General features: G+C 38.9%; 1 protein-coding gene across 1 annotated transcript in view; it reads left to right on the top strand.

Moving 5' to 3' along the window:
* Window positions 1–16,635, top strand: part of LOC105395070 (tyrosine-protein kinase hopscotch) — a 28,475-nt gene extending 11,840 nt beyond the window's left edge. The window contains exons 6-22 of the mRNA XM_048627843.1: window positions 2,066–2,158; window positions 2,528–2,644; window positions 2,958–3,106; window positions 4,146–4,280; window positions 4,893–5,017; window positions 5,342–5,478; window positions 6,362–6,556; window positions 8,759–8,900; window positions 9,525–9,684; window positions 9,991–10,017; window positions 10,442–10,530; window positions 10,784–10,912; window positions 12,558–12,692; window positions 12,956–13,129; window positions 13,553–13,725; window positions 15,439–15,582; window positions 16,070–16,635. Of these exons, the coding sequence (XP_048483800.1) occupies window positions 2,066–2,158; window positions 2,528–2,644; window positions 2,958–3,106; window positions 4,146–4,280; window positions 4,893–5,017; window positions 5,342–5,478; window positions 6,362–6,556; window positions 8,759–8,900; window positions 9,525–9,684; window positions 9,991–10,017; window positions 10,442–10,530; window positions 10,784–10,912; window positions 12,558–12,692; window positions 12,956–13,129; window positions 13,553–13,725; window positions 15,439–15,582; window positions 16,070–16,220 (2,275 nt within the window). The 3' untranslated portion in view covers window positions 16,221–16,635. The remainder of the gene's footprint in view (window positions 1–2,065; window positions 2,159–2,527; window positions 2,645–2,957; window positions 3,107–4,145; window positions 4,281–4,892; window positions 5,018–5,341; window positions 5,479–6,361; window positions 6,557–8,758; window positions 8,901–9,524; window positions 9,685–9,990; window positions 10,018–10,441; window positions 10,531–10,783; window positions 10,913–12,557; window positions 12,693–12,955; window positions 13,130–13,552; window positions 13,726–15,438; window positions 15,583–16,069) is intronic.
* The last annotated feature ends 9,461 nt before the right edge of the window (window positions 16,636–26,096 follow it).

Below are 26,096 nucleotides of genomic sequence, written 5' to 3'. Positions count from 1 at the left end.
TTTGTGCCATCATGTCGAACGCGGAAGCGAGCCCGTTCAACCGCAGCTCCAGGACTGCCCGGAGCCCCCCTCCTGCCTCTTCCTGCACGAGGGACCATCAGCATCATGACGAAAAACCAGAACCGCCAGTGATAGAAGTTATTTCGACCCCTGAGATTCAAAAATGGATGGCTCATATAGAAAGTTGTCTAAATGAGGTCTGCATTATCTCTACTGAAGGAAAACTTAATTCGGACCAGAAGTTACGAATAGCCACCCTATGCCGTAAGATTGGTGCTGGGACCTCACAAATGGCTGTGCAATATCAATCAGTGAAGCAGCACGCGATCTCAGCCCAGGAGAAGATTGAACATCTTTATGAACAAGGAGGTGTACGAAAGTGTCTCGAAGCCCTCAACACTTCGATCCAAGACGTGTGCAAGAATCAGCCGATTTCAACAAGCAGCCAGCCTTCCTTTGCGGATGTTATCAAAAAGGGTAACAACCAGGTCATTAGACCTTCAAACTCCAGCTCTATAGCCATTTTCCCAGCTAATAAAGAAAAAAGTAGTGAAGATACCAAAAACTTAGTCCAAAAAATTATCAGCCCTGAAGAATTAAAACTGCACGTGAGTAGCGTAAGGAAAACAAAGCACGGCGGTGTCATTATAAGCACTGAAAGAAAGGAAGATATCCAGAAACTGAAGCAATGCGAAAAGTTCAACTCTTCTGGCCTAACTATCTCAGAGGTCAGCAAACGGAAACCAAGAATTGTTATTATTGATGTCCCTAATAACTTAAGTAATAATCAAGTAATAGATTACTTATATGAACAGAATATAGCTGACCATTTCCCAAACTCAGAACGAGAGTCGATAGTAAGCAATATTAAACTAAGTCATCTCTCAGGAAAGAAAGGAGGCCTATATTCTAACTATATTTTGGAAGTCCCAGCTGACGTAAGGAAACTACTGATATCACAGCGTCGAGTATATCTTCACTGGTCATCATGCCCCGTTAGAGACTACACATATGTCTCGAGGTGCTTCAAGTGTCAGCAATATGGCCACTCAGCCAAATTTTGCCGAGAGCCCGAGTCAACTTGTGGTCACTGCGGACAAGTCGGCCATACCATCAAAGAGTGCCCCCAGACAACTGAGCCCCCAGTATGTGCGACGTGCCTCCGCTTCAAAAAACCTAGTGGCCATAAAACCGGCGAGGAAGCCTGTCCGGCTAGGAAATTTGCCGAATTGAAGATGATCAACTCTACTGATTATGAGGTCCCTACGTGCGGTCTAATTTAAAATAGCCTAGTAATATGTAATTTACCTGCGTAATTATTATGTATGACACCGTTTTATTAATCTTAATGCTGACAACTCTTTTCACATGCTGACATAAAAACCTTGCTGACTAGTCTAAAATTGTATTGTAATAATTTTGTTTTGTTTACCTCATTTTGCTAATTTACCTAATAACCTAGTTTTTATATCTATGTGTGTTAAATTTAATATTTTACACCGTTAGTTTTATATAGGTAGATCGGATTAACTAAATTTTACTGTATTATTTTTGGATTTTTTATTTACATTATGTGCTCTTTAACCATACCTGAGATACAAAGTACATAGCGTACCTTAGTTCAGGTTTGATTAAGTATATTTAAGTTCTATAAATAACATATTTAGAATAGTTATAATTTGTATGATTTTTGTGGAATTTTAATAAATTTATCTATCTATCTATCTATCTATCTAGTATGATCGAGCGAAATGTTAGTTATTATACAATCGTGCTGATAATCGGCGCTGACAGGTCAACATTTATGTAATAAAGCTATTCTGAGTCACGCTGTGTTAGCTCAGCCCAAGACCACCCTACCCTACCCCACGTCTATAATACATATTTTGCATAACTTTTGAAGATATCATACATACCAGGCATTGAGCATCTACTAATCACTTGCACAAAACAATGTATGACTCAGACTTCCTTCAAAATGCGATAACTGCACTAATTTCATGTCCAAAGATATTTTAGTAGGCCCGCCGGTACATCAGTATCAATTATGACATGTTTATTCCAGGTTAATCCAGAAATGGACGTACAACCTGTCCATCGATGACCCCACGCCGTCGCTCGTGTATCTCAACCGAATGCGGTGCCATGGCCCTGTTGGGTGAGTCCTCTACATCTACAATAATAGTATAAAGAGGGGAAAGATTTGTTTGTTTTTATGCAATGAGCTCCGGAAGTATTAGACCGACTTCAAAATGATATCAATCCTATATTTGTACGTTATTCACGAATTCTATAGGCTATTTTATATCCCGTAATTCATACCGGGCAATCCTTCAAAGGGGAAGCGAAGCGAAGCTCGAATAAAAATCTTCCTTACTTAACTACCTATAAACTAATATATATTTTTTTATTACATACGTACCCCACGTCTATCCTAGACGTTCAATGTACCTACTAACCACTGCATTATTTGGTCTTCTAGTCTCTTGTCCTATTGCTTTATTAATTTAACTTTATAATGTTGTAGGGGTGCGTTTTCGTACCGCAAGCTGCAAGAGAAGAGTAAGAACGCGAACGGAGCGTACATTCTGAGGCAGTGTAAAGACGAATACGACGTCTACTACCTAGATGTATGCAAAGACAAGTGAGTATTGCATCTTATGTGTGAAAATTCGTCCTTTACATAATAGATATTTCATCATCAGCCCGTAATCGTTCAATGGCCAAAGACATCCCCCAAGGACCGCCACAACACACTGTCCTTCTACAGTATATTTTTGGTTTTTTACTTTTGTAAAATCAACGGAAGTGTTTTAAAGTTCTACAGCAATATAGCTTTAGAGGAAGACTTCAAAGAATCTCACTTCAACATAAATTTAAGTATTTGGTGCCAATGGTAAGCCAAATTGATGACATAAAACAAACCCAAATATTTTATGCTTGTTTAATTGTTTCAGTAAACCAAATACCTATAGGATAGATTACTCAGACGGCCAATTCACGTTGATGGATAAGAGTTATTCGAACATACGACAATTGCTCGACGACTATCGAAGTAAAGACGGCAAGATTTACCTGGACTACTGTATACCCCCTTCAGAGTATGGTGAGTAACTTCACCGAACTATTTGTATTGTAACTAGTGTATACCGAAGTAAGAGTACCTGAAATTCATAAACATGAGAATATCCTAAGATAAATGCATTTCCGATTGCAAATTTTTGGCGGAAAATCACTCGTAACTATATTTTTTTTGTAAAAACGTAAACGTATGTTTTTATTCGGATATTTTGAACAAAGTAATTTTGTTTGATCATGTGGTTTAATTTTAGCGATAATTAGCACACCATATATAATACATTAGGTGATTTAATAATCTCATATTATAACAACTCTATTTGCATGTAGTTTCAATTCCAAAATCAAGTTATTCATTAAATAGAGATTTATGATGAAACTAACCTTCACTATCCGATGTCGCATTCTTAATTATGCCTAAAATAATTAATTGATATTCAATGAACTAGATAAGAGACTTGTATTTAGATAAGATAAAATTTTCAATAAACATTAATTCCAGTTTTATGTCTAACTTTAAAATATATATTTGTTAATTAGTAAATTTCTGCTCACGATATATGTGTAATGCGGGAGATAGAACCGATTAGTCCTAAGGAGCTCCAACTTTTCCCTTGGTCTTCCTTATTATTAGACGAACATTTACGAACAATCGTTGTAATAAACTTCAATCATCAGTTTCAAGTAAAGTTTGTAAGCTCTTATTCCGTGAACTAAAATAGTAAAGTTTAAGTAATCGATATTCTTGATTGATGAAGTGTTTGAGGAACAACGATTAATCACTCGGAAAGCAACAGCATAAAAATACAATCACAACAAAAAAAAACTATAAAGCCATGCTGTACTAAATTATAAGCCAACAATCGGTTACTCTTGACCTTTCCCAATGAGAACCAAAATATTCTGTCCTTAAACTTCCAACAATCCATTATAGGCTGCCTACCAATTCTTATATCTACATTTTCCTAATTTTGGATACCAAACGATTAGTCTAACTTAACCCAGCTGTTATCGATTCTTCGATAATTATAACTTGTTGATCATGATATATGTTTTTTTTTATCCAGACGTGTCGCAGTTGCTACTGTGTCGTGAGAAACAAAAGAAAGGCGAGCACATTGACCCCAATCAACTACCAGAGATCCTCAGAAACAATCAGAGCTCCCTGTGTCTGAAACCAAACGACATCTTCCTATATCCAGGTACGGAACTTGTGGATAATCAACCAACTTGTGGTTAATTAATCAACCTTTGTATCACTATTTTTGGTCCGTTGCATTTAACATGGCATTTTCATAAGGTTACAATTAAAAAATGGGCCTCCTTGATAGACGCTTATAAAATTAGTTAATTATAAATTATGTTTGCCTGATTAGAAGCTCCAAAGGTTTACTTTGGGGTTATTGAAAGTCGTCAGTACTTATAGGAATTGTTTTTTTACTGTATAGTTGTCGTGGAATAAAATTTATCGACGACATATTTATCACTTCCGGTGTTAAAGGCCAAACTGCTTCGATCGCGTATTCTCGCAAATCTTGGTAATTCTAGATTATGTTACGATTCTAAGAACCAATTTTCTACAAACACTTTAAAATCGTTTTATGATGATGCTTCGATTTAGTCGAAAAATAAAAGTATGTTTTTTTTGTTGCTTGATGCTGATCATGATCTTGTTTACTATCTGAATTCAGCTCATGAAAGCTTCAGTGAAACGATTACATTTTACCAATAACTCTTGATAAAAGCTGTAATAGATTTATTAGTTTCAATGAATAGTTGTTAGATAAATAATGTGTGTGTTGTTTTGTTTTCAGATTATGTTAAAATAGGCAAAGGCGGCATAACGGTTACATCGAAGGGCATATGGAAGTTAGACGAGCAGAAGAAATTAGACATTGCCTTCAAAACTCTACACAAAGACAAAATCATGTATTTAACGGTAAATATAAAATAAATATCCTTATTTAAACAACAGAAGGCCCAGGCCTCAGTTTTGTGGCCATTTCGGCCTATCTTCGGGAGTGGAAGGTGGCGGTAGCAGCGGCCGTCAGCGGCGGCGGTGACTGGGCTGATGATGATATTGATGGCAAAAGTTCTAGTTTTTTGTGGTAGATGTAGTATTTTAGACATATTAAGTATTTAATTTTATCCTTGTACATTTCGAAGCTCGTGCATCATCTGAACAGCATTTGATGCCTATTTGATAGTGTATTTTGTCCAATTCCGTGACCTAGCCGTACAATTAATTATCACCTAATTTCAGGAATTCATGGACTTAGCCAGCAAGTGGATGTGCCTGCAGCAGAGCGCGATCGTGAAGCTGCACGGCATCACGCTGAGCTCGCCCACCGCCATGGTGCTCGAGTATGTGCCGTACGGGCCGCTCGATGAATATCTCAGGTTAGCGTCAATTCACTCACACGTACCACAACCACACCACGTCGCAGCGACATAATGTGGTCAAGCTGTGGTTACGTGTGAATAGTGTGACAGCGGCTTTTTGCAGTTGCGTTGTGGCAGCGACGAAATGTCGATGTGGTTGTGTTGTCGCTGTCGTTGCGATGTGGTAACCACGTGGTCGTATGCAGTTAATAGAGAGAGGAGGTGGCCGCGGTGCCGCCGCCGTGTGGCGGCGTTGCCGACGCGATGTGGTTGCGATGTGGTCGTATTACACAGGTGATCGATAACAACGGCAAAATTTGGCACGTGTCAATTGGATTATTCATTTTCAATACAAAATATACGCCCGACCACACGGCGTCATTGTGGTGTGGTTGTGGCTGTGGTGTGGTTGTGGTACGTCTGAATTGACCCTTAGTCTTTGGTATTTTACGCCTTTTTCTTATAGTGTGGGAGACCAACATTGGTGCTAGATGAGGAGAAAGTGAAATATGGTGATAGAATTAGTGCAGAAGCAGACGCATCAATGCAATCATCGGTCAAAACCACAAGGCGAAATCTCTGTGGTGCGGCGTCGTGACGCCTGCTTACACGTATTGCGAGCTGGCATCGAAGCGTCAGCGTCAGTTTTGAATAGACGTTTCGATGCGCTTCGACTCTGGCTCAGTATAAATTGACCCTTAGAGCCCGTCCACAAAACTGCGTCGCGAGCTCACAATACGTGTGACATCACGCTCTCTCTTACAGAATACCTGCAAGTGGGAAGTAGTTTACAAGCCAGTCACATTAGTTAGCTGTGTTACTTGAAATGCTTCTTTCGCACACCCCTTTTACATTTAACATATCTATAAAGTTTCTAACCCCCACCCCATATCTCTTCCAGAAAAAACGAAGCGACCATCACACTACCCCAGCTACAACTAGTGATGGAGTCCCTAGCGCGAGCGCTCTGGCACATGTCGGAGGCGGGGCTGGCGCACGGGCTGGTGCGCGCGCGGCGGCTGCTGGTGGCGGCGCCGCCCCCGCGCCTGCACGTCAAGCTTGCCTGCCCTAGTCTGCGAGCGAGGGACCCCACTGAGTGAGTCCTTGATCGCTAAAACAATAAAAAAAGCTGTTTAAAAAGCGTTTGAAACGAAAAAACGCTGTTTAACAAGCGTTTGAAACGCAATTTGACTTATTTTGTAGGCCTTTCAGAGCGCTAAACATTATGTTAAGTACTGTCTCAGTTTTTGTGCTTTCCCGTGAAGGTACACAAGCTTGGGACACCCCCTGGCACGCTGGAATAATGAGCTTAGATAGGACGTTTTAGTTTAGTTTAGTTACCAGAGATGGTGACTGCCTACATGACCCTATCAAATGGCTACGTATGGCAGTGTGTAGGCGCGTGGTGGGCGCGTGTCGGGGCGGGGGGGGGCACGGGCTGGCGCGCGCGGCGGCTGCTGGTGGCGGCGCCGCCCCCGCGCCTGCACGTCAAGCTTGCCTGCCCCAGCCTGCGCGCGAGGGACCCCACAGAGTGAGTGTTTGACTAATACTGTATTACCACGGAGAGTTTAGACGCTGTTTAACAAGCGTTTAGTGCGAAATTTGACAGATTTTGTAGGTGTTTGACAGCGCTAAACATCTTTTAAATGCTGTCTATGTGTCTAAGCTGGACCAACGAGCTTAGATAGGAAGCTTAGTTAGGTTATACAGTGGCTGGATGAGTATGAGATGGCCGAGGGTAGAATATTATGGTGTTACTTCGAAATGACCTAATTCTACTAGTACCTATACCAATACGAGAGGATAACGAAGGTGTCTGCCTATATGAGCATATCAAATGCCTACGTAGGGCAGTGAGTAGGCGCGCGGTGGGCGCGTGTCGGGGCGGGGGGGGGGGGGGGGGCCCGGGCGGGTGCGCGCGGCGGCTGCTGGTGGCGGCGCCGCCCCCGCGCCTGCACGTCAAGTGAGCGTGCCCCAGCCAAGCGCGAGGGACCCCACTGAGTGAGTGCTTGACCGCTACTGTGCTGCAAACGGAGAGTTTAAACGCTGTTTAACAGGTGTTTGAAATGAAGTTAGACAGATTTTGCTGGTGTTTGACAGCGCAAACTTTAAACGCTGTTTAGCAAGCGTTTAAAACAAAACTTTACAGATTTTGTAGGTGTAAGACAGCACTAACTTTAAACGCTGCTTAACAAGCGTTTAAAACGAAATTTGACAGATTTTGTAGTTGATAGACAGCGCAAACTTTAAACGCTGTTTAGCAAGCGTTTAAAACAAAATTTGACAGGTTTTTTAGGTGTAAGACAGCACTAACTTTAAACGCTGCTTAACAAGCGTTTAAAACGAAATTTGACAGATTTTGTAGTTGATAGACAGCGCAAATTTTAAAAGCTGTTTTAAAAGCGTTTAAAACAAAATTTTACATATTTTGACAGCGCTAAACACTTGTTAAACACTGTCTAATTTTTGTGTTCCCGTGAAGATACTAAGGTAACAAAAGCGTGGGACGCCCTTCGAGCTCCGGCACGATGGAATAATGAGCTTAGATAGGACGCTTTAGTTTAGTTTAGCTACCAGAGATGGTGACTGCCTATATGAGCATATCAAATGGCTACGTAGGGCAGTGTGTAGGCGCGTGGTGGGCGCGTGTCGGGGCGGGGGGGGGGGGGGCACGGGCTGGTGCGCGCGGCGGCTGCTGGTGGCGGCGCCGCCCCCGCGCCTGCACGTCAAGTGAGCGTGCCCCAGCCAAGCGCGAGGGACCCCACTGAGTGAGTGGCTTAGCCTTTGTTTTCCCGTGAAGGTATTGGAGATCAGAAATAGGCAGGCACAAGCGTGGGACGCCCTCCGGCAGGTAGGACCAACGGGCTTTCTTTATACTTTGTAAAACATAGCACGAGTCCTTTGACAGCTGTCAAATCCATACATTTGTTCGTCATTTGTTCTTTTTCAAAGGGAAACGAACTTTATTTACTGCATTATCAATGAAACCTCAATTAACCTCATAGAACTCAAGTTATATTTTACAAAGTCTAGATAAATATCCGGTAGAGGCTGGATCAGAAAGACCTATTTCCCCCAGTAGAAGCTGATAATGATATTGATGATGAATGTCATTATCAAGTTTTTATCAAAACAAGACACTCCCTGTATTACCACAAAATATGACTACCTTAGCGAGTGCTTACACTGTTAGTGACACATTTATAAGACGGTCTTTCGACAGCCTTTTAGATGTGTGGTTAGACCCCGTCCCCCGTTTTTATAAACCAAAAAAATCATCCATAACCCTCGTTCGCAGTATCCCGTGGATCCCGGCAGAGTTGCGCCACGACCTGCGCCTGGCCAAGCTGACTCGGTCCGACGTGGGCGACATCTGGGCCTTCGGGACCACGCTGTGGGAGGTCTTCTCTTACGGGAAGGACCCTAACGACTATTTCCAGGTATGTTTATAGTACAAAATGTATAGTGTAGTATGTCACCGTTAACCCACAGTCAAACCAAAAATATTGGTTTTGTGAGAATTCTTCTGTACCTGCTGTAGCACTGCAATGATTAACAAATAAATAAAAATTTAAAAAAATATGCGCCGCATCTCTCAACTCCAGCAGCGCACAAACCTCTTCGAAATGAATAAACTAACGCTGTACTAATCATCTGATCAAGATGTCGTGACCTATGATGATATATGACATAGGTATATTATGTAGGATGATCGGATTAAATGTGTATGTGAATGAGGAAGGCCGAGTACTGAGTGTTTTGTCGTTCTTTGGGATGAAATGTCTTGCATAGGTGATATTCGCGGTGTAGTGGTCAACCCAAACATTCCGTATTACTCCACTGGTAGGTACAATTTGAAAAACACTAGGATATTCGAAACCTGCACGCTTGATAGGTTATAGCTATAAATACACCCACACAAACGTCCATAACCCAAGAGAGCAAATATTTGATCCTCTCTAGATACTTTACAGATACTGTTTTGCGTGCACTCAGATACGAGCCTTCAGCAGTGTTTTGCGTCTACCTGATAACCAATTAACAATAATCTTCTTCGCTGACAGACTGAGGGCTTCCCGCTGCCGCTCCCTCCGCGCTGCCCCGCCGCCGAGTGGGAGCTGATGACGCGCTGCTGGCGCCGCGACCCGCACCGCCGCCCGCGCCCGCAGGAGCTGCTGCGTGACGTCACGCGCCTGCTGGCCGCCCACCGCCCCGCGCCGCCAGGTGTGTACCCCCCCGCGCCGCCGCCCGCGCCCGCAGGAGCTGCTGCGTGACGTCACGCGCCTGCTGGCCGCCCACCGCCCCGCGCCGCCAGGTGTGTACCCGCCCCCCGCGCCCCGCGCCGCCGCCCGCGCCCGCAGGAGCTGCTGCGTGACGTCACGATCGCTACCAGCTGATGATGCTCCGCTAGCCGCATCGCCAACAGTGCGTCTGCAATTTCATCGGTATCCTGAATGATATATAAATTTTATATATCTACAAACGAATAATGTGATTGTCTGACAATTAATTTTGATTATTTATTTACAGATTACGAGAGGATTGATCCCGATCCACGTAAGTGTTTGATGCATTTGACATTATTCTATAATACCGTGAATGTAGAGAAATTAACAGACAGATAACATTAATAATGTTTTCATTCGTTTACTCATATAAGCAATGAGTAGATAGTGATATCGATTCTGAAGGCAGAAATTTTAAATTTAGCGATGTCAAAACCTTAATTTCTTTGTTTAAAATTCGACTCTATGAATGTTTCCGTAAATGTCATTTTATGCTAGCAATTTTTTTAGTTTGACAGCGTTAAAATTAGAATTTCTGCCTTCAGAATCAACATCAGTATACATTTTACGTTACGCTTCCTAAAGTATTTATTTATTTATACTTTTATTGCACAATATACAGAAGTAAATATGTACAATGAGGTGGACTTAATGCTAGTATAAATACTTAATTGTTTTATTTTATATCCATGCAGCTTGTTCAAACGGGGATCCTCAGAATCTCATCTCCATCTATCCGAAGATGGACCCTCTCATTGAATCGTCGGCTTCCGGACAAGACAATGTAAGTTATCGCTTCTACAAAATCTAGTGGTACCTACAAACTTAGTTTCATTACCATTAGGGTGATCAAATATTCAAAAAGTGCATTGTTCAATAGCACTAAAAAGTCTCCTAAAAACTTTGGCCGTACCATCAAAACTTAGATACATGCTAAAACGCTGTCAGTTGGTTGTCAGAAGCCTTCTAAAAGTGTCAAATTATGATTCAAACACACCTTAAACAAGGTTTTACAACAATACTCTATTTATCCTTAGCACCTGCCCGAGCCCAGCGAGCACCTAGTACTGTCGCCGCGAGCCAACAACGAGCCGCACAAGATGTGTCGCTACATCACGCCGCGCGGACAGTACCACTACTTCACCTTCTCACACGAGATCGGGAAGGTAACTGGAATTTATCTCAATGTTTACACACTTACATCATACAACTTTCAACATGCATCAGGACAAAAGAGGCTCATGACAAAAATTCACAAAATAGAGATAATGATAGAAATGCTAAAGACAGTGTGTTCTATCTATCCGATGAGCACGAAAACAGGCATTTACAATGTAATTTCGTGCTTATCGTATAGAACATACCTTATTTGAATTTATATTATTAAATAAAAATTTGTGAAATTTTTAAATGAGCCGCTTTCATTATGATTGTGATTCACACCTGTTTCCTGGAGGAATAGGCCCCGGTACTGTCGCCGCGAGCAACAACATGTGTCGCACAAGATGTGTCGCTACATCACGCTGCGCGGACAGTACCACTACTTCACCTTCTCACACGAGATCGGGAAGGTAATTGGAGACAAATAAATGAGAACGAAAGTACTAACATGAAACGAATAATAAGAATAGTGGCAGCGTGAGTTCTTCCGCCATTTTAGCTAAGTTTTGGCGCGCCTTATAATATATGGTCATAATTTGGTATACAGTTCCCCAAAATTGATAATGCGCATAGAAATCTTCGTCATTGTTCGGCAACGGTCGTATTCCCGAGCGTTAGAAAACTATATTTATTTAGAGTGGTTAAGTGCATTTTCTTCATGCAATTTTAGTAGAATTGTGTATTTGGTGAGATATTGATTTATCAATAACGAAATCTGATTCGATAATTCATAATATTGTCATAATTTAAAATTTACTTCGAAAATGTTACAGTACTTTCTAAGTGTCTTACTGAAGCTGATTTGTAAAGATGGATGAAAGAAGGTTTGAATAACACAAGGTTTATATTATAAGAAGAAATGGATTTCAAACACAGGTTTACATAAAAAAATTAAAATGTCAGTTCAAAAGTACCTATTTACAGCACTGATCATTTTCACATTAATAAAAATGGATTTCAAACACAGATTAAGATTAAAATTTTAAAATCTCAGTTCAAAAGTATTTACAGCAGATCATTTCACATTAATATTAAAATTACAAATTTGGTCTTTTGGGTGTGGCTTTATTTACAAAGTGAAGTCTATCAATGTGACATTATATTTTATTCTTTAATTTGTTTCATAATAAGGCGTCATCAAAAATAATTTTATTAAAGTTGCAATAAAATTCCCATTTTTGAAAACAAAACCAAGAACGATGTGTAATAACAGCTCTATACATATAATTCCAAAGAACTGACTGACAAGAACTGAAGGACCTTTGACTGATTGGTGACAGCCGCCGACAGCCCGAATTGTTTTCGATTATGTGACACATGATATTGACTCCTATTTCTTTCGAATAAGGTGCAAAATTCAAGTGCATTGTTTAAGGCTGTTACGATTCAATGATTCGGGTGTTTCCGGTAATACGACAGTTTGCGAAGATTTGCATGTGCATTATTAATATGGGAGAACTGTACCTACCTATCGCTTTTGTGACAAGCGGGCACGCTACATTGTGTCGTCCAATAGGAAAGCTCAACTGAGCAGCTGAGCCGCAACTATGCGGCGTATTTTAATTCTTATCCAGATTTATGTTTTCAGGTCCCCGCCTTATTAAGTTGTGAGCATCATGCCTAATATAACCATTACATCTATATTCGCAGGGTCACTACGGGCAGGTGTACATGGGCTACTCCGAGAGCGAGAAGAACGTGCGACAAGCCGTCGCCGTGAAAACGTTCAACAAGAACGTCGGGAGTATACCCAACTACCACCGCAACGAGCTCAAGATTATGAATGTAAGTTATACATTCACTAAAATACTTGTTTCTAGATTACTAGACTTTGCCCTCTGAAGGTTTTTTTTAAATGGAAATTCACACTAAAGTCTGTGTATTATTTTGTATTGTTCTATTAACTTTTATAGTATCCTAAAATATGCCAAGAACCCAGAACATTTAAATCATGTCGGAGTCACCACTTTGCGCACTCGACGTTATGATCCTTGAATATTCATTTTAACAATATGTTAATATGTTTATGTACTTCATGACGATTGCAGGAACTATGCCACCCCAACATAGTGGAAGTGAAAGGCTACTGGCACGACAGCGACTCCAGTTTCGGCATAGTGATGGAGTACTTGGAGCTGGGAGCCCTGAAAAACTATCTACAGTTCGAGGGACACAAGATCACCACGCAGCGCCGCATCAAGTACACATTCGATATAGCCACGGTGAGTCATATTTTAGGGTGAGAAGTGTCAATCGGCGCGATGTGAGCTCGCAACATGCGCGAAGTCACTCTCTCTTACGGATTACATGCGAGTGGGAGGGAGTCGTGTTTGCGGTGCGACGGCGAATCGTAATTTTGTGTTAAAGTCCAATGTTCATATTCATTGAATGCAGCGAGATTTATTTCATTTAAAGCTACGTATAGACCGGCCCAACGAACGCCCAACGAACACCCACCGATGGATATTTATCATACATAATACAGAGCAGATTGCAGCAACGAAGGTCAACGAAACCCGTTCGTTGGCGTTCGTTGGCCCGGTCTGTACGCGGCTTTAAATTATCAAAAACTGTTAAACTAAAGTTTTTCAGGGTGAGGCTTCATTATCATATTTATCTAACAAAAGTTCGTATAAACTGTACAGGCAATGGACTACGTGGCCGCAAAGAAGATCGTGCACCGCGACCTGGCCGCGCGGAACATCCTCGTGAAAGACCAGGACACGGTGAAGATCGCGGACTTTGGGCTCTCGCGGCTGCTGCCCGACGCCGAGCACGACTACCAGCTGCAGAGCGCCCGCCTGCTGCCCATGGGATGGTGGGTGTTATATGAACCTATTATGTCTTCTTAGGTACATCATATATAAGCTCACGACTGTAATCGCCGAAGGGGCAGTCAGAGGTGACTCGCAAGCGAGGCACCCGCTTTCGCTGAACTAGTGTACTCACGTGATAGATCGCGAGCCGTATCGCCGATTTAAATGAGTACAATGGACGGAAGTTGTCGGGTAAGTGGGCAACCCGATTGTCGGATGTTTTCAAGGTTCCCGAAGGCCTCTGGCTTAACGACTGCTGCCGAAGAAGCACGGAAGCGTCCAGAAAAGAACCACTTGAAATCGGTCGACCATCCAATTGCTGACCGTGCCAGTTGTTGCTTAACCACACTGATCAGTTACGATCACTGAAGCCAGCTCGACTACGGACGCTTCAGTGGCTTCAAGAAGATCGTGCACCGCGACCTGGCCGCGCGGAACATTCTCGTAAAAGACCAGGACACGGTGAAGATCGCGGACTTCGGGCTCTCGCGGCTGCTGCCCGACGCCGAGCACGACTACCAGCTGCAGAGCGCCCGCCTGCTGCCCATGGGATGGTGGGTGTTATATGGATCCTATTATATGTCTCCTTAGGAACATCATAAATATGCTCACGACTGTAATCCCCGCAGGGGTAGTCAGAGGTAACTCGACCCGCTTTTCGCTGTAGATTTCTGCTCACGTGATAGGTCGCGAGCCATATCGCCGTTTTTAACCGACTTCAAATAAAGGAGGAGGTTCTCAATTTGTCGGGATTTTTTTTTAATGAGTATAATGCACCGAAGTTGTCGGGTAAGTGGGAAACCCGACTGTCAGATGATTTCAAGGTTCCCGAAGGCCTCTGACTAGGCTTAACGTGCCGTCCGAAGCACGGAGGCGTCCAGAAAAGAACCATTTAAAATAAGTCACCATCCAATGGCTGACCGTGCCAGTTGTTGCGTAACCTCAGTGATCAGTTGCGATCACTGAAGCCAGCTCGGACGCTTCAGTGGCTTCAAGAAGATCGTGCACCGCGACCTAGCCGCGCGGAACATTCTCGTAAAAGACCAGGATACGGTGAAGATCGCGGACTTCGGGCTCTCGCGGCTGCTGCCCGACGCCGAGCACGACTACCAGCTGCAGAGCGCCCGCCTGCTGCCCATGGGATGGTATGTGTTCTATGAATAGAGTGTTAGGCGTCGTCCTAATGGGGAAGAAAACCAAATGAAACTTTGGCAGCACAATCGAGTGTGCCTTTCAAGTTCTGACCAATTACATTATCGGGAAGAAAAAATGGCGACTGACTACCAACCAATTAGAACTGGGGAATCGGCCCTACTCGACAGTGGCGATATCTGGAATTAGCTTTGAGTTCTACCACGTTCTACTTCCTATTGGCACCGATCGTACGATGGCGCGTTTAAATAGCGCGGACACTCTGAAGATATCGACGAGAATGCACCGGGCTTATTAGAATTGAACCTTCATATCTCCTTAGGTAAGGGTGAAAATAAATATCTTGACCACTTTTACCTCCATCGTAAGGACTATGCTGGTTTTATATGACGGTGTCTTAAATGGTGTAATGGCGGTTTGTAGATGCGAATGCGTCAAAAATTCTAGTTGTAAAGGTGTTTAAGATTTAGAATTTCTTATAGACGTTCTATAAAACAGCCAAATTAGTTTTATTTCCGCTGTTACCTACAATTTTAGGTACCTTACCGTTGTATTTTTCTCAGGTATGCGCCGGAAGCCGCCAAGCCTCCATACAGGTTCTCGACCAAGAGTGACGTGTGGTCGTTCGGGGTGACGGTGTGGGAGATATTCTCCGGCCAGGATGTGCCGGACCTGTCCAACAGACGCGACGAGGACCGCGCCAGCAGGTATGGACATCTCCAATGGACTTAGGCCTCTACTCTATTCAGGGGTTCGCGATAGGAGCATCCTCGAGTGACCTATCAACTGTATTACACAGGTATATCTGTGTGTCCGGCGCACCCTAAGTATTGGGCAGTCAGCGACTGGTGCTATTCTGACTGGCCTGGTCCTTTCGAACAGGTGATAAACCATAGCCTACTGTTTGTCACTGACAGGCTACGAAGAATTGGTTGGCGTTACAGAGGCGCGATCACAGGATTCGATACTATTTTCGAAATTACACAAAAATATGCATAAAAACAAATGCCACTTTTGGAACTAACAAAGCCCTACATTATGACAGTGACAGTTGACGATACGCAACGTAAACGGAGGTTCGTGAAACTTATAATCGCTGCACTGATCTAGTTACTAATTTATTTTTGATATGATTCAGTATTTTTTTGTAGTTGTTGTGTGCTTCGTTTTTAACGCTCTCCATCTTGTTGACAGTTTCACCCACCCAGACGGATGCCCGACAGAAGTCTATGAGCATCTCATGAAGAGTTGTTGGCAGTTGGACCCCCAGAAGCGACCCAGCTTCCTAGACCTGTCGCGGGTCAGTAGCAATCTATTGGCAACTAAGCGCGACGCAACGACATAAGCTGCCAATACGGACGAAGCAGGAAATAATTCAGCCAATAGGATGGCTTCCCTGTAGTGCCAGAGCATCGCTTGCCATTGGCTTATTCGGGTGCTTTTAAGCCGCATACATTTACATTGGGATAGCATGGCGCATTTAACGGTGGGTAAATTTGTAATCATTTAAAATTATATAAATTAAAATCGATTATACTGTGTGCATGAAGTGGATGACAGCTTCCAGTCTCTACAATATTACTGTTTGGTATATTGTAATATTCAAATGCATTTTCATTACGGAAAATATCTAGGTACCTAATTGATCGTATGTTAATGAATGAACTAAAAAAAAAACATATTAAAGAATCTCAATTTAGCCTAATAAATAAGTAAAATATAAATTTACGAATAGTTAAAAAAAATATCGAAGTTTTAATTTTTTTAATAGTTTGCCTCATGTGTTTTTAGGTAATAATTATTTTTTTATAATTGCGCATACAATATTTTTATTACGATAATTTATACATATAAATATTACAGTTCGCAAATTTTAATCATTTTGTACTTATCATACCGGGATTATCTTCAGTAATACTTAATTCATAAATTTGTACTAATAAAAAAATAATCCCAAAAATACCCCTACAATTATTTAAAAATCAAATGAATTTCAATTATATTTTGTATTCATATTTATAAATATTTATTAGATGTATGTAGGTATCTAATTATTAACTTACTTAACAAACTTATTTAGTTCCTTGAAGCATTTGTTAACAATATACATAGTTCAATGAATTTCACCCCCAGGTCAATAATTTTAAGATGTTCGCACATTTTGATAATTAAGTCAATAATTTGCTGTAATGTACAAATGATTCTTCTGTAATTTTAATATTAGTGTTAAGAGAAATAGTAGTGTTAGGCCCTAATAATCCAATGTAAGTTAATTTCTTTGCCATAAAGTAGTAGGGTACTATGAGTATGAATGATATATAAAATATTTTGGTGCGCCAATCGGCGTCCCTCATTATGCTGAGGTCAACAATTAAAAAATTTCTTTGTAAAATGGGTTGGTCCCCGTCCATATTTAGATAACAATATAAAACCATTTCGTTGAGTTCAATAACAATCTGTTACCGACTAGGATCTAATTTTACCATCCAAAATATGCCTCTAATGTACAATAAAACAATGAAATATGTTATAAAGTAACTTAAAAATCAGACGTAAAAGATATATTTTTAATGACATACGGGTTTCCTTACATTTACTATATTTTACTATAATTAACAACGTCTTGCCATTTTTAGATGAATTACCTATATCTATGATTGCCTTAAACAATCTGCCTAATTTTAATGTTATATTACTAAAAAATATCCGCAATCTATGTCGACTATTCATATTAAATTTGCATAATATTTATTTTTTGTAAAAATTTTAACTGAATCCTTTTTAAAAATCTTATTTATACGCGTAGGTACATTTCATGTGTCTTAGCCAAATCATCAATAATCATTTTATCAATGTCAGAATAGATACTTGTGGTTAATAATGTTATGAGAAATCAATTATTAATATCCGTAATTGTATTTTATGAAGGATGTGTGTCTACTTTGAAGGCTAATTTAATTGTAAAATGGCTTCACGTATGTTGAATCTAAACCAAAGATGTTATTATTAGTGTAGTCTGTCCGATAGATATTATATTTAAGAATTAGTTATATAACAAATATTGCTGTTATTATTCATGCGTATAGTTTTTAATATGTTATAATTATGTAGTCTTATATTAGTTTTGTAACTTAAATAATGTGTTGAATGAAAACACGTAGAGAATGTATGAGATTGATTAATCTAAAAACTTTTGAGATTGACTAAATGGACTGCGATTTGAAATGTAAGGGTGCTAAATTTAAAGAAAAACGCCTTGTTTAAGGATAGTATTTTTCCTGAATTTTCTTAAATATTACGTTGTTTTAAAATTTGAAATCGATTTTTGAATTGCGAATTAAAGCTAAAAGAAAGACGTTTTTATATATATACATCAATGGCCTACTACGAGGGCATACAATTAATTTGTTGTAATTCTTAAATTGAAACGACCTAAATTTGGTATGGGTAATAAGCAGTAAGAAGCAGATAGCTCGGAAGTAGTTATATTATATATATTTTAATGTTTATAAATAATTTGGAGACTTCATACGTTAACCTACATGATAAAATATATGTACAGAATAAAGTTTGTAATTTTGTGACAGTGGAAATAAATTATAATTTATATTTGATGCCTAATTGATGATAAAATTACTTTTAAATAAATCAAATATAATGTCAAATCGATTTCGAATAATATAAGTAACCGCAACGCCAATTTTAATGTCAATAAAGTCTAATGTTTAGTGCAAATCAGAAATCACCTGTGTTGTAGTCAATTAAACCTGTAATTCAATGTTTTAGTTTAGAATGTCTGAACAGCTTTTATGTGAAAATTATTATTATCCTAGAAAGTAATAAAAAATATTACCTATACAATTTTCTTTTTTTCTTTCTTTCACACCACCTTATCTTTATCAACCCATATTCGCAACCAGCGCGCCGCACAGTTTCGCTCCAGCCAGCCTGACTGCGGCCTGGCTGCAAATACCACCAAGTATTGTGTAGGGTACTATACCACCTAAGTTTGAAGCAAATAATCAAATCTAAATTAGGTAAGTACACTTGTCCAAAATTAATAATGCACATGCAGATCTTCACACCCGAATCATTAAATCGTAAGAACCTTAAAAAAACACTTGCATTTTGCACCTTGTCCGAAAGAAATAGGAGTCAATATCATGTGTCACATAATCGAAAACCACCGATCTGTCAAAGATTTCTATGCGCATTATCAATTTTGGAGCACTGTACAGTTCCCCAAAATTGATAATGCACATAGAAATCTTCGTCATTGTTCGGCAACGGTCGTATTCCCGAGCGTTAGAAAACTATTATGTATTTAGAGTGGTTAAGTGCATTTTCTTCATGAAATTTTAGTAGAATTATGTAATTGGTGCTAAAAGAGATAATTGATTTATCAGTAACGAAATTTGATTCGATAATTCATAATATTCCATAATATTAAAATTTACTTCGAAAATGTTACAGTAGGTACTTTTCAAGTGTCTTACTGAAGCTGATGTAAAGATGGATGAAAGAAGGTTTGAATAACACAAGGTTTATATTATAAGGAGAAATGGATTTCAAATACAGGTTTACATTAAAAAATTTAAATCACAGTTCAAAAGTATTTACAGCGCTGATCATTCACAATAATATTACAATTACAAACTTGGTCTTTTGGGTGTGGCTTTATTGGCAAAGTGAAGTCTATCAATGTGACGTATATTTTATTCTTAAATGTGCCTCATAATATGGCATCGTCAAAAATAATTAAAGTTGAAATTAAATTCACATTTGAAAAAAATTACAAGAACGATGTGTAATTGCAGCTCTTTATAATTCCACAAAAGTAATACTGATCTTGACCTTGAGACCCTTGACTGATCGGTGACAGCCACCGACCGCCCAAATTGTTTTCGATTATGTGTCACATGATATTGACTACTATTTCTTTCGAACAAGGATCAAAATGCAAGTGCTCTTACGATTCAATGATTCGGGTGTTTCCGGGAATACGACAGTTTGCGAAGATTTGCATGCGCATTATTAATATGGGAGAACTGTACATACCTTTAGCGTAGGCGTAAGTATAGCTAGGCCAGCGTTTAATCTTACACAAACTTTATCCTAACAAACTTGTTGTGGATATATGCTCCATAATGTGGAATAAATTAAATAAGCTGTTATTAGAATAATTTTATTGATTTAGTGCTGTAAATAGTAATATTTATGGTACAAATCCGCCGTTGCCGTTGCTATGGGAAAGTTCAAAACTTTCTTCCAAGGACCTCACTAAATCCCAAACGAGAAGCTGAGCCTAGCCAGAATTTTCCATCATTCCCTGTGGTACCTTCCAGGGACTATCGCAAGTGCAACGGATAATAAAGGTAGAATGCTTCAGTAATGCTTACGACACGTTGACGATATCGTAGCGTTTTCGTAGCACATTCGTAGCTATGTCGTAGCATGTTCGTAGCCATGTTTTAGCCATTCATCATTTACGTTTAAATAAAATATTATATTAAATTATTATATAGAATAACGGACCCGTCCATTACCCGGTACATTATTTATGTGTAAGTACCTAGGTGTATTATATGGGCTTATGCAATATTTCATTCAAACATCACATATACTAAACTACTATTACTACTCCTACCTCTGGGCTACTGAGTTATAAGGGATTAAATGAATTTATGCTCCAACTAGTGCCACTTAAATGTATTACCGTAATAACGGTCTCATAAAATTATATAATAGACGCCTTCTTTCAAATCCGCTTTACTAACCTGAACCTGTTTATCCCAAGTTAAGGTAAATTGGTAATCCTGTTGGAAAACGTCGTAAACAAACACCAACAACGTTGTTTTCACGAAGGCTCTATTTACAGATAGCTTAAGGCGCATCCCACTTCTTGTGATTAGCGAAAAACGTTTATTTGGACACTCTGCAATGTATAATTAATTCCCATTCTCAAATAGCTATGAATGTACCTAAATACGGTTAATTACAGTCGTAGGTACTGATATGTATTATTTCTATAAAATGAATGGACACGAATACGATTTAAAGTAAAGTTTAGAATGCGACTTTGCTACTCAGAGTCGCAAGAGTCGCTGCGGCCACTTTTTTCAGTGTGGTGTGGCATCCATGCGAGAATAAATTTAATACTAACTAAATTAAGGTTAATTATATTAAGAGTGATTGAGGGTTCTACCTTTTTTGGCATAAGATTTATTTGCCTAATCTCGTATTGCATAGTAACGTTTGGTCAAAGTCTCGTTACGCCGAAAATCGTATGGCATAAATCTCGTTTAGTAAAAAGTTATTTCCCATAACATTGTTTAGCCTAATAATGGTATGGCCAAATCTTGAATAGCCTAATAATGCTATGACATAGGTTTATACAAAGTAATAATATTCGTTTGGCTTTAACTTTGACGGAGCGTCTCCCTGCATAGCGCAAACTGGTGCCTTGTATTGTTTCCGCTGTTTGGAAAACGCTCCGCTCCGCTTCGCTGCGCTCCGCTTTGGTTTTGATGAACATGTGCACCTAACACGCTCCTCCTCGCTTTGCTCGTCGTCGCACCTATTTTTAGGTTTCGATCTCATGGGGTTTGTAATAATTATAATGGTCTTTAACTTTCGATTTTTTGATCATACAATATCGTGATTTTCGGGATGTAGGAGAAAAATACCACAGTTTGTACATTTACTACATACTTAATATATTATTTATTAAGATAACATTAGGAGAAACAAGATTATACATAGGTATAGACGAACATAAATTTGAGCAAACGAAACTTAGGTGTTTAAAGATTGTGCCTAAAGAGTTTTAGACGAAACGAGCCTTATGCCACATAAGTCTTGGCAAAGTGATGGTTCGGCCAAAAAAGTTTATACCATACGAGTTATGCGAAATGAGTTTTGGTCAATAAAGATTATGCGAGATGAGCGGAACCCGTGATTGAGACTAGATAGCGCCTTAACGAAACCAGTTGGGAAACGTAGAACCAGGCGCTATTAAATACGTGATATTCAAGAGAAAACGGCAGACTGGTAGCTGGATTACTAAAAATGTTTTTGATAAGTTTCGGTAGGAGGCCTTTGGCTGAAGTGTTTTAATTTTTTTGTGTTTTTAGTTTTCAAAACGAACTAGGTAGGTTAGGTACAGTTACAAATAAAATATCGCTTTTTTACTGATAATAGTTTACCTTTCATTCTGTACGATGCATGTTATATACAACATGGTAGGTATCTATTAAAAATTAAAAGTATTTTTCTGAAACTAATTTGTTAGGCATTTTTTTTCAAAACCTTGCTGACTTGTTGTTAGTAGGGTGTTGTTAACTTTGTAACATGTCAAAATGGAACAATCTTACAAATAACAACAATACGGCATGCAACATTGCAAACGTAATCCCATGTTGTATTCAAATCGGCCGGGTCCCAGCTGTAGCAAATAAATGGAGTTTTAGAATTATGTGTTCCCTTCCACCTACCTACCGACGCATGGGGGTTACTCTTGACGAAATACGAAGTTTTAGAGAGTTATGCAATCAGTATGTTTAATGCAACGAGAAAAAGGGGTGGTTAGCGCAACAGATACTGTACCACCACCATACATGATAGCAAACAGCAATACAAAACTGACATAGTTAATTTGTATGGATAATTATAATCATAGAGCGAGTCGGCGTGGATACGTATAAGTAGAGTTACCTAATAGATCTTTGATAGGTGATACTGTTCTAATGTGCGGTGGTGGTACGGCAGCCCTTAGTATCTTGTTAGGTAATTCGGCAAGCAAGAGTAGTCCCCCTAGTGGCTAACGAAGCCAATTAAACTTGAAACAGGAAGTGGAGAAGTTTGCGGTCTATAACAGAGTAAAGTGAACCTACCATACGTACTAACTTCCGTAAATATAACATATTAAACCTAAGTGGATTAATGCTGGCAATTAATAAACTGAACAAGTTTATTCAAAAATTTTACTCTTGACCTGTATATTACTTACGTACCTACGTATACAGGTTAGATTTTTATCAGTGGAAGACTAGTGTAAAGATACTCGTATGAGGTGTAGTTACAATATTTTAATATATTTTAAGGCATCAATAAGTATTTCAAAATAGTTTACATTTAACTTTTTTCTGCTGGCGATGGCGGTATAAAGGTGCATATTTTCTATCCATGTATTAGATAATATCTAATAGACTTTTATTATTTGTTTGTTGGCAGCATTAAGCCGGGTGCTTCGTACACTGGATCCAATTTCAAGAGAGCCACTAATGGGCAAAAACTCTTAAAAATGTCAAGAAACTAATTTTCGCTGCGAGCTTTTATGATGCTGCGAATTACCTATAAATATAAATATTATGTGCAGCCATATCATGCTGTTACTACTGAGGCTCATCGAAGAATTTTGCTTTAATTTTACAGATTAACCTACCTATCTGTTCCATACTAATTTGTTAAATAACCGTTACGTACGTAAAATATGTTAATAATGTTTTACCTAAAGGTGGAAACTTGTTAGACCTAAGTTATCTTTAGTTTTTTTTAATTTTATTATTTTTAAGTTTTCCTACAAAAATAAAATAAAATAAATAAATAAAATCTATCTACTACCTACCTACCCTGTTAATAGTAATTAAGGCACGCACATATCATAACCACTTCAGAAGCTTCTAGGTACCTAACTAGTGTGTAATATTAGCATGTAAACCACATTCGCCTGGCTACTTAAATACGTATAAATGTTATTCAGTGATTAATTGCTGAATTCATAAAGCTTTATGAAATCGAGATTATAAGGATAAGTATCCCGATTTATGTCAGCAACTACCTTAAGAGTTTTGCCACATGAATTTAATAAATACATGATCGTAAAGTATTGCTGTACCAACAAACATCAATATCGTCATTGCAGGGTACCTAACCTACCTATCTACACAAACAAATAAATAACTGTAGGCTAGCCCTGGCTTGTGCCAATATTGGATCCATAAGCTATACAGTGTAAACTTAGCTTTGCCAAACTCAAAATAGGCAATAAAAGGTTGGTACTGGCCTGAATTTCAGAAAATAACAATCTATTTTTGTCATAAAGTTTTTTTTAGTTAGTTTATTACTTTTTTTGATTTTTGTATAGCCTACACGGTCTATTGAAAACTCTTGTTTGTTTGCCTTAAGTACCGACCTGGGCAAGTATCTAAGAAACTCGTTATCAATACTTACCGACCACCTAAGTAAAACCGAAAAAATTTGAAACACAGCTGCATTATTACAAAAAATTTCAACATACTAAGAACCCGGGAACTTCGGCACAGCAGCCACAGTCACTAACCACTCCACAATCCGATCGCTCTCGATACATCTCAGGAACCAAACTTACAAGGGCATTTACTTTTAAACCCGTACACTACCTATGTACCATTTATTTACCTTACCTTGGTAGAGATACATTTAGTAGCTATCTAAAGCTACGGGTTATGGAATCATGATTGATTCCTAAAGAGGGCATCGATTTACGTGACAAAGCGATATATGGGACAAGGTAGATTATATTGCTCCCGAGGGTATATTTTTCCACCAACGTTTAAAATGATAAATATCTTCAGTTGGTGCCAAAAAGCTACGTCGAATACGCAATACGATATGGTTAGTTCGTAATATTTATTGGAAAAGTAAGGTATTTTTTGGTGCTGTAAGTAAGTACCTAATTAGCTGTTTCTTTTTACACAATTTCGAGATAGTATCATATTGAGTTGGGCACACAGACGAGCCGACGGGTAAGTAGTTCACTGAAAAAATTCCTTCGTGAAAAAACCTTCGTGCATGCATATTTTTTTTTATAGCCTGAAATTTTGTCCCACTGCTGGGCAAAGGCCTCCTTCTGTCCAACGAGCGATCCATGCATATGCGGCATAACAATTACTACTCGTCATTTCACAGAATTCACGAACAATTAATTTCGTCTTATCTTACATACTGTGAATTATCGATGCGAAATTAACTCTACCTGTCGGTGTATTGCTCAATCACGAATTCACACCCAAACCACACTGAACCGATACCGATTCTAATGAATTTTGGTATAGAGGTAGACTAGGGCTTGAGTAATATTTAAAACAAATAAGTTCCCGGTTCTAGTTATACTTACATTAATATTTTACTTATAAAACACTTTATTAACCTCGCTTATAGAACTGGAATAGGTACAAAACATTAGGCCTATTGAAATCCAGGCAGGCAACCTTAGGTTTAAGAAGAGACTGTAAACTACTATACTACTACTAAGTACTACTAATGTATCCTTGTCGTAATTAAATCACAACCTTTCCAGTGCTTATCATTTCCAGCCATTATTAGAACAACGAACTTCTGAAAGATTACCTGAAAGACGTCTGTATGGGATATCAGCGGATGAATGTATAAGTCAAAGTCAAAGTCAAAAGTCAAAAATTTTTATTCATCGTACAAATATAAAATTTTCTGATGAACGTCAATTTTTACAAATTACTCTCCGTTCGGATAAGGGGGGGCTCTTTCTGTCTAATATACATACGAGCATTGTGTTTTACTATAGCTATAGGTGGAGAGCGGTTTCATTTCAGTAGCGAATCAGCATCCACGGTTGTCGCGCGTGCTCGGTACCATAGAGAATAAAGACGTCTAGTTCCGCGCCAAATCAAAGTTCCAAATTTGAAAAAGTAATCCTTAGTGGCCAGTGTTTTTCATTGTGTTTGATAGTTAACTTTATTTTCGTTTATTCGTTGTGTGTTTTTTATCCAAGTTTTTGTGGTGGATAAAAGTTGTAATAAAGTTTAACGGTAAGTTAAATTAATGTTTAAATTAACTATAGGTACATAAGTAATAAATAAATGATGTTGGATAACGCCCACTGTAAAGGTTTGTAACTTAAGTAAGTACTCGTAAGTAACAATATATGATAATCTTTTTGTTATTTTCTTCTATATTTTTCTTAGCGAGAAACAAGCTGCTTCTGTCTGTAACCTAAATTCCCACGTAATTTTTGTGTAGAGTAACTAATTCAACTTTGATAGATTTATTTATTTTAGTTTTATTGAATGTAAAAAAGTAATTATACTCACTTATCTAAATAATGTAATTGTATCTTAATTAGATAACTTAATTAAATTTTATATGTATATTAATTGTGTATATAAATATAGCTGGCTACATTGACTTAGTAAACTTATTAAGT

This window comes from Plutella xylostella, chromosome 19, assembly GCF_932276165.1.
Source record: "Plutella xylostella chromosome 19, ilPluXylo3.1, whole genome shotgun sequence".
NCBI classification, from domain to species: Eukaryota; Metazoa; Arthropoda; class Insecta; order Lepidoptera; family Plutellidae; genus Plutella; species Plutella xylostella.
The sequence above is the reverse complement of the archived record's forward strand: the minus strand, read 5'-3'. Positions and strand labels throughout refer to the sequence as shown.